At 33.9% G+C, this 10,000-nt stretch overlaps 1 protein-coding gene across 4 annotated transcripts in view; it reads right to left on the reverse strand.

Annotated features, from left to right (window-relative positions):
- Positions 1 to 10,000, reverse strand: part of LOC111064376 (arrestin domain-containing protein 17-like) — a 52,524-nt gene that overhangs the window by 20,828 nt on the left and 21,696 nt on the right. For all 4 annotated transcript variants that reach the window (XM_039435504.1, XM_039435507.1, XM_039435508.1 and 1 more), the window contains exons 2-5: positions 8,191 to 8,385; positions 6,181 to 6,313; positions 4,643 to 4,794; positions 1,932 to 2,143 (exon numbers count right to left, since the gene is read on the reverse strand). In XM_039435504.1, coding sequence (XP_039291438.1) covers positions 1,932 to 2,143; positions 4,643 to 4,794; positions 6,181 to 6,313; positions 8,191 to 8,302 — 609 coding nt within the window. In that variant the 5' untranslated portion in view covers positions 8,303 to 8,385. The remainder of the gene's footprint in view (positions 1 to 1,931; positions 2,144 to 4,642; positions 4,795 to 6,180; positions 6,314 to 8,190; positions 8,386 to 10,000) is intronic.

Raw genomic sequence — 10,000 nt, forward strand, 5'->3', positions numbered from 1 at the left:
ATATGAGCGCCTAAAGTTTAAATTTTTGGGACAGAACATTTCAAGTTCGCTAAAAATAATCTATGAGATTTAGAGGATAGATTCTTCATGGTATTGTTGATCTAGTAAAACAAACCTTTTCTAAAAATATCAATTTTTGAGGAAGTTATTCAATTTACCAAAAATGACCGAAAATAACTCAACTGAAAGTTATTTTTGGTAATTATTAGTAAATTGAATAACATTCTCAAGAATTGATATTTTCAGAAAAGGTTTGTTTTACTATATCAACAATACCTTGAAGAATCTATCCTCTAAATCTCATGGATTTATTTTTCAGTGAACTTGAAATGTTCTGTCCCAAAAAAATTAAATTTAGGCGCTCATATCTCAAAAAGTAATGATTGGGAAAAAAATGTTTAAATTGTGTTCCAAAATTTTCCCTCTATACCTTTATTTGAGCATTCGTTGCCTGTAAGCTTACTTATTCCCCAATATTTTATATTGTCAAATATCTGTTTAAATTTATTTATTTATTGATTATTTATTTACAATGCAAATAACACTAATGTAATAAATTAAAAGATGAAATAATAAGGTAGTCTTGTGCTATTTTTTCCAAATATAGGTGACAAAGTCAAGATAACGTTAGAATTTCACGTGACAATTTTTATAAAATTTTGGTCCAGAATAAACATTAAAACTATAAATTTTGAATTTAGATGGCTTCAATTGCTAAATTAATTAGAAATATTCTACTCAATTACCACTTTTAACGAATAATATTGAGTTATTTAAGAAATTTGGAACTATTCAAGAAACATAAAATGTTTAAATGTAATTTTTAACTTGAACAGCTGATAACCTTCGGGCAAATTCTCAAGTAAACAATTGGACAGGATACCTGGTGATGATGGGGGAGGGGGGCGGCGTTTGTCGATTTCGCCCAGGGCGGCAAAGTCCCTAGGGCCGTGCCTGGAGATGAGATATCGTGTACACAGACGCACTTACACACACACACACACACACACACACACACACACACACAGACAGACCAATACCCAAAAACCACTTTTTTGGACTCAGGGGAACTTGAAACGTATAGAAATTTTACAATTTGGGGTACCTAATTTTTTTCGGAAAGCATACTTTCCTTACCTTTGGTAATAGGGCAAGGAAAGTAAAAATTTTAGATGTGAATTTTCAAAATGACGGTCATTTTAAATTTTTTATTGCAAATTTCACTAAAATCGTTCACTTAACAAAAAAATACAAGAGACAAAAAGTTGACAAATGTTATCAATATTTCAATGTTGATGATGTTGATGCTCTTTTGTATCTTCTCAAAAGCAGCTTGATGCATCCGAAAAGATACACAAGGATCTTTTATGTATCTTTCCAAAAGCAACAGATGCTCTTTTTTATCTTCTCAAAAGCAACGTGTTGCATCTGAAAAGATACACAAGTACCTTCAATATCTTTCCATAAGAAACAGGTGCTCTTTCGTATCTTCTCAAAAGCAACGTGTTGCATCCGAAATGATACACAAGGAGCTTCAATAATATATCTTTCCATAAGCAACAGATGCACTTTCGTATCTTTTCAAAAACAACCTGTTGCATCCAAAAAGGAGCTTTTTGGAGTTATGTCCTTTCAACACAACACAGCCTATCAGCTGACATTCGTTCAACATGCTCTTTCCATAGAGTGTTGTGTGTTACATTATATTCATATAATATCGGTATACAGTAGAGTATTTGACCAGTAACTTATTCTGAAATTATTTACAGTATTATATCTACAACAGTCTCCAATTTATTGAAGGGTTCTTTTACATATGACTCACTCTGTATAATTAACAATTACTACAGAAGAATTCAATTTGAGAAAATCAATCTATCATATATTTATTTTGAAAAATTGTTGATTTGTTCTTCAAAAATGCAACTCACATCAGCTCGTGGGTCATTGTTGAGATCAACCACTTCGGAAACAGTGAAATGGGTTTTCTGAGCAACGGAAGGCTTGTTCCAGCGCTCGATCACTGCCTCGCAGTAATAGTGGATGAAAGCACGCCTCCCCACATACGAAGTCGGCAGATTAGCCGGGAGTGTGAAGGCAAACGGAAGGCAATGTGTTCCGGCTGGAAGATGCTCTCTGTAACCTCAAAAATTGTCAACACCGTATTATTAGAATCTTAATAATCGAATGAGCATCAGCAAGTTCTCACTTTTGGCTCACTGAAGGCCAAAGTCGTTGTCAGTCTGTATGTTCTACAATAACAGTAAAAACAAAAATATTATGAAATAATAATAGAAACACACATATATTGTCAAATTCTACAGGCAGGAACTCCAATTAGACCTGTGGTTTCCTTCATAGGCTCACCCAACCAAGATCTAATATTTATATATATATAAATTAGGATTTTACAGTACTTTACTGTCTTCATTCTTTTAGCCGAGTCCTCCATCCTTGTCTGTCTTCCCACTCCCCATCTCTTAAATTCCTCATTACCATAGCCTCATCCACTTCATCCCTCCAAGACCTTCTTGGACTTCCTGTCCTCTTCCGCCCCAGCGGACTCCAATCTGTCACTATTCCAATCCACTTTCTGGCACTAGATCTTCTGGCATGACCATACCACATCAACCTCTTGTCTTCTATGAATTTCATTATATCAGACTCCACCTTCATTCTTTCTCTGATCACCTCATTCCTCACCCTATCCATACTGTTCAAAGCACATCACCTTCTCCAAAACTCCATTTCGACAGCTTTTATTTTACTTTTTGTTTTCTTGTTTGTCACCCACACTTCTGCACCATAAGTCATTACACTTCTCACGATGGTATTGAATATCCTGTGCTTAGTTTTCTTATGGATATTTCTACTCCATAAGATTGGGTGCAACTGCCTTATGCAACTTCTTGTCTGTGCCAATCTTATCTTTATTTCTTCCTCTGTATCGCCACTTTGCGTGATAGTGAACCCAAGGTATTTGAATTTTTCTGCTCCTTTTATCTCAGTATTGTCATCAATGGTTAAATTTTGAGATAAACAGTCTAATCTGAAACTACACAACTGTAGAATTTGACAAAATATGTGTGTTTTTATTTCATTATGGAACGGTTCTACAGTGTCTCAGTCGGATTTTTAATTTGACTTGTCTCAATTGACTTGTTGAACGAGCGTTAGCGAGTTCTCACTTTCGAATATCTTACTGAAAGCCAAAGTCGTTGTCCGTCTGTTCTATAATGTTTCTACAAGTTATGTTCTACAATAACTTTGGAAAAAATTGATCAATCAGCTTCAAATTTTGAACACGCATTCTTAGAACATTTCTACAGAGGTCAAGTTCATCCGACAACAAAATTGACTCATTCCTTTGTCCTTTTTCAGGATATAACAAATAACATTGACGTTTTACAGCAAGAGTAGTAGCATGTTTTAGATGGTTTGAATATTTTCATATATTACATGATTTCTATTATTATATGCTCATTTTATATCATAATTTCTCATAAGTGTTATATTATTGTTATTATTTTGACCTGCTTATAAAATGTAAAGTTGTTCTGGCAATAAGGAATCTTGAATCTTGAAAGAGAATCTTGATATTGAAGTACTAATGATAGAATTAGAATTATATAAATTCAGTTTGCTCTAAATAGATTACAAGTGCGTGAGAAAAAAAATAGTTCTGATTTAGTCAGCTGAAGAATTCACTGCATGCAATTACAACAGTTTTTTCTATTCATTCATTCATAACATCAGCTGAGGCTATTTTTGAGAGCTATCACACAGACAGTCGCTGATCCTTCATGCGCTGACACATGATTTCAGCTGGTTAATACAACATACTTACTCAATTGCAGCTGTTCTCCATGCATTAAATCAAGGCCGGTAAACAGCTGTTTGCAGAACAAGAAAACTTGTGATTTTCATTACAGCATACTATACCGGTATCACATGTCCGTCTCAATTATTGATGAAAATGAATTTGGATTCATATGAGGGTTGAAGACGTTTTGCAGCGACAGAGTAATTTCTCATTTTAAATAGGATCCTCAATGAAACCTACTGTAAAATTATTCTTGTAAAAGGAAAGCTGTTTCCATCATTTTTACCAAATTTGTATAACTCAGGGCCTGTTTACGAGCTCGAGATTTAGGTAATTTCTAGACTTTAAACAGCTGGAGTCAGAAAATCGGCCTTCCAAAACGGGGCAGTTGCAGTAAATAGTTGCAGCAAAATAAATCTTTATTTTCTCATTTCTATAAATTGAAAATGTATTCCCTTGACGAAAAGAAACATTCCTGAATAGTTCAAAATAGCTGAAACTTTACACAATTTTCTCTTTATTTTATTTTGTGTTCAATTTTCTAGTTTTTTCTAAATTTAATTTAAATGTGACTCTGACTATGACCACAACTACGCCCCGTTTCGAAAAGCCATTTTTCTGACTCCAGCTGTTCTTGAAGCTGTTCAGACTCCAGCTGTTCCAAAGTCTTGAACCTAGCTAAATCACGAGCTCTGAAACCAGCCCTAAAAGTTGCGGGTTTCCCAGATTACAACACAACAGTATATGAGTGAGTTTTCAAACCCAGAGGGTCACTACCTATGTGATAAATGAGTTAATGTTGTATATGAGTTTACTTACTGCTGTAGTTATGACCAAACAAAATATCGCGCTTGTCAAAATAAGTTTCAGAGCTAAATCTCATCAGCCGTTTTTTCTTCAATGTAGCATTATTTTTCACTTCACCAGCCACAACTTTTGTGTCTTCATTCGTGCTGATCGGAGCCGGACATCTGAAATAAATTTCAAAGATAACAATAAACACAATTATTATTGAACCATCATAGCGAGCTCTCACTGATGACTTCTAGAGCCTTGACTCGTAGTCTGTTTGTGGGCGATACGTTCTGATATTTTTTCATCAATCAAGAATCAACTTAAAGTTTCCAACACATATTCTCTGAATAATTATACAGATCGAGTTTTTTCAGGCGGCTACACACTATAGTGAGTTAGTTATAATGGCAGTGGAGAAAGATAGGAGAACAACGTTGCTGAAGCGCTGTCTTGTCAATGCCTTCTATAGACGGTAGCTGATATTCTGATAAAGGTCTATTAATGTAATATTAACTGTTCATTCTCGTTTAAATAATCAATTATATTTTATTAAGCAATAAACTATATTTTCAATAATTTTATAATGAATTTACATAATTAAGATGAAATATATTGTTACAAGACGATCTGGCAGCAGAGCAAAGCGAGAAAGAGATAGCGCTATCCGCTTTGCTAATCAAACACTGTAATTATAACGTGGACCTCACTATAGTCGGCAGGGCAGAAAGCTCTCTCTCTCCGATTGGCTGATTATCAGCTGATCTCTGAACGCCAACATAATCAAACAATCAGAGAGGTTCCTGCCCTGCTGACTCGTCTGAAAACGCCTGAAAAACGCCCAGTATGGTCTCGCCTCAAAGCTGGATTCTCATACACACAACAGTGACAGTGAACAGTGAAAATACTAAATAACAGTGAAAACTAAATACTGTTTTAGTATAAACAGTGATAGTTCTGTTAACAGTGGATCTCGCGCTCTGTAAGTTAATACTTTGACCTATTGTTAGGTTTTCTGAAAACTGAAGAAAATAATTTAAAATATTTAATTGAAAATGTCTTAAAAAATCATGATAATAGAATACAATAGCTGTAATACGAAGAACAGAGAGACATCAAGCAAGCTTCATATTTCACTTTTCAATTTCTTTTTTACTTTTTCAAAATCATACTTCTTTCATCTTCTTTCATTCTACAAAATCTTACTTCTTTCTCACTTTTCAAAATCATGATAATAGAATAGAATACTGTAATACTAAGAATAGAGAGACATTAAACTTCATATCTCACTTTTCATGACTTTGGGATTCAATTTCTTATCAATAACATCTAATTTAATATTTAATTATCAGGTTAAACAGAAAAACGTGAAAGAATTGTTTTTCATCAATAGCTCAATAGCCTACCATAGATAGATTTAACCATTGACCATTTGAATATTATTGCTAATGGTCTTCCAACTGAACCTGGTATTTCAGATTGTTTACAGTCGCTTACATTCAATATGGATCAATCAGTATCGAAACAAAGAGTGTTGTGAAATAATTGAAAAAAATAATACTTACATCTTATTTTTACGTCTAATTTTCTTCAATGTGTTTTTCAACTGTTTTCTTTTTCTCTTCAAATTCATTTTCTCATTCAAACTTTCCTCAGGTAGTCGAAACTTTGCTTCTCCGACAAATCGTATTGCAACACCTGAAATTTTAAAAAGGTTTTAAAACGTATCCTAGAATACTGAGTAATTTCATGATTAGCATTTTTCAAAAATGTTGAAGAATATAATCAAATAGCCTTCTACTTGAATTGCCATTTATCCTGTATGTAAGGAACAAGTCAATGTGACTCGACCACTCTCTCACATTCTCTCTCTCTCGTGCTCTCTCACTCTCTATTCCCTATTTTTGTAGAGAGTTAGTTGGAAGGATATTTTGAATATTCTTTCCAAAGAATGGACATTGATATGTCCAAAGCTCCGTCAATTTATGACGTAGATGCATAACAATATTATCTATAGCTATTATCAATTGCTTTTTTCATATCATATGCAGTTCAAAAATCATTTTCTTAGTCTATATTATGTAAATTCATCTATAATTCTGCTATATTGTATATAAGTGTAAAAGCCAGTATATATTGTAATCTACATAAATAAAGTACTCAATCAATCTATCTATTACATAATATTTCATTTAGGAGATGAATATCTGGGTATTGATCAGGAACTACTTCCTTCAGAAGGTTCTAGAAGGCAGCTACTTCCTGATAGATCCTTCAAGAAGGCTCTTCAGCGAGTTGTACCAGGCATGACTCCCAGTTCAAATAGCCTTTTTGTTACAAGCTTACAAACAGTACTATCCAAATTCCATAGAGTCGCGTTAGATTTGCTTACGAGATTCAACCGAAAAACATACATATAAAGTACAAACAAACTATTCATAATAGTGCAAGTACTAATACCGATACTAATAGTGTAATATTACTAATACAAATACTTGCAATATTCAAACCTCAGTTTGCAGCACAGGGCTTTATGACCAGTGTTTTTCCACAAGAATAGGAAAATGTCGCCGTTTTTTGCTGATTCTATAAAAATGACCTCTTTTCGCTCTTTATCTCACACAATTATCTTAGACTTGAAATAATATAATGAAAATAATGATAGAATTAATTTTTCCTTGGAAAGCTACTGTTGACACCCCATCCCATACCTAGGCCCGGTTGTACAAAAGCCAGTTAAATTTTAATACTGATTAATTTCACGAGAACCAATCAGAGAAGACTTTTTCGAAAAATCCTTCTCTGATTGGCTCTCGTGAAATTAATCACAATTAAAATTTAACCAGCTTTTGTGAAACCGGCACTTAGTGAACACCGGTTCATGGATTGCAACAAGTGTGAAATTCCAATCATTGAAAACAAAATTGAAAATGAAAAATTGTTCATTAGGTTTCAAAACTGGAGATAGATTGAAAGTAGGCGAGTTCAAAGTCAAAACCCACCAATTATTGTTGAAAGTTGCGATCTATTATTGGCTACAATGTAAAGGATTATATTCACATAAAAAATAGAGTAGGGTAGGCTATATTTCCAAAGAATCAGTTTAGGGACTGCTTATGTACCGGTATGTGTTTTCTATTGCATAGAATTTCTCTAACAGAAAATGTCATTGCAACTGAAGTTTATTTCAACTCTAAGGCTCAACTCACACTTACGCGCATCAGGTCGAGAAGAGACTCGACTCTAGTCGAGAGCATGTGTTTTCAAATAGTGACGTCGCGGAGACTAGAATCGACTGGTCTGAGTGTCACCATTTTTGGAAACACATGCTCTCGACTAGAGTCGAGTCTCTTCTCGACCTGATTCGCGTAAGTGTGAGTTGAGCCTTAGGCTAAGATTAGACTAGAGCCTTAGACTAGAGTCGCAGTCTCTTCTCGACTTGAGTCGAGTGAGTTTTAGTTGAGCCTTACTAATTTTATTTCCAACTGAAATATTGTAGTAGGCTAATGGTCAAAGTCTATGTAACTAATCTATATTTAACTTCTCTAGGCTATTAGGCTATAGGTACTACTTACATTTCAGATCATATGGAGCTTTAACATGGAGAATGATGTGTCCTCTCAGATCATCACCCGAAAAATATATTCTCTGTGGATCCTCCAATTCAACTTTGAACTCTTCAATCATTTCTCTCCTCCAATTCTATTATTATGCAGTAGACTACTCACACCTCGAGCAGCTTAAAACCTTCACAGTGCGAATTATCAGAGCTGTCAACCAAAAACAGAAAAGAAAACCAAACATTTTTCAATTAGTGAAAACGTTTTGTTCATGCAAAAAAACACCAGTCAAAGTAACATACACGTAAAATATTACATAGAATAAATAACATGAATACTAGAAAAAATATTATACCTACCCAACCTATTATCAGAGCTGTGAACCAAAAACAGAAAAGAAAACCAAACATTTTTCAATTAGTGAAAACGTTTTGTTCATTAGTGAATGTGGAGAATATGAGAAGAAATTCAGAAGAAAAAGGAGAAGAAGAAGAAGAAGAAGAAGAGAAGAAGAAGAAGAAGAAAAGAAGAAGAAGAAGAAGAAGAAGGAGACGAAGGAAAAGGAGATGAAGAAGAAAGTAGGAGAGGGAAGAAGAAGAAAAAGAAGGAGAAGAAACTAAATCATCTCAGCAGAGATGAACTATTATGGTTTCTCTATGCTCTCAGAATTGGTTGAACGGAAAGCATTTGTATAACAATCTAGTATTATTATAATGTTTTACTAAAAACATTGAGCAATGGTTTTTTTTCTATTTTCACGTTCTTGAACCATGTATTGTAAATGTTCCCACATCACCTTACAGGATTTTTTTTATTGTATCATTTTATTTATTCGAAAGATTAAATAAAATCTTGTGGAAGATTCATTGTCATGATGGCCTCAAGACGTCACAGTGGTTAATTGGATACTACTTTGTCATAATAGTATGAACTATTCTTAAGTTTTTAATTCTTTTCTGAGCCTTTGAGATTTTTGTATATTAGGTGAAAAAACTTTCTTCAGCTCTATCTCTTTTTACTTGACTAGAATTGAAGCAGAATAAGTTAACTGCAACCCACTGCCAACACACAAGGACTCTTATGCCGAATTTACATTGATAATTATAAATTATTGTTGTGCAAGTTTCAAACGATGTCTATTTGTAGGTAATTGTATATTGCATACTCTGATGATTGTATTGTACAAGTATTTGTATGTGATTTTTGGAAATAAATTCAATTCAATCTATCAAATAAATGGATATAGCCTACACAGTAGGAAGGCCCGCAGTTCCAATTGACTCACACTATAGGAACCATACTGGTTACAAAGTCACACGTCACATCATATCCTCAGAATAAATTAAAGCGACTTGCGTGTGAATGTGACCTTACTTGTGAGGCAAATTAATCTGATAAGAAATTATAACTCCAAAGGGTTAATGGCCTATCCCACAAATATCACTATAGTGTTTTCATATATATTATGTCCTCCTATAGGTACCTAATTATTATGCCAACTTGGAGACTATAACAATAATCAAACTGGAAAGTGAAAAATACCGGGTGTTTCAAGAAGAATGACCCAATTTTAAACAATTGTATTTATTTTTAAAAATGGTGCACACAAACCAATTTCCCATCAAATTACTCACAGAAGTATCGAGTTTATGATGATGTATTATAAGGACCGGTTTCCGAGTTCGGGATTTAGCTAAGTCCTAGACTTTATAAACAGCTGGAGTCAGAAAATTGGTTTACCAAAACGGGGCGTAGTCGCAGTCATTGTCATAGTCACGTTTGAATTAAATTTCGAAAAACTAGAAAATTGAACACAAAATAAAAT

This window comes from Nilaparvata lugens, chromosome 9, assembly GCF_014356525.2.
Source record: "Nilaparvata lugens isolate BPH chromosome 9, ASM1435652v1, whole genome shotgun sequence".
Classification (NCBI taxonomy): Eukaryota; Metazoa; Arthropoda; class Insecta; order Hemiptera; family Delphacidae; genus Nilaparvata; species Nilaparvata lugens.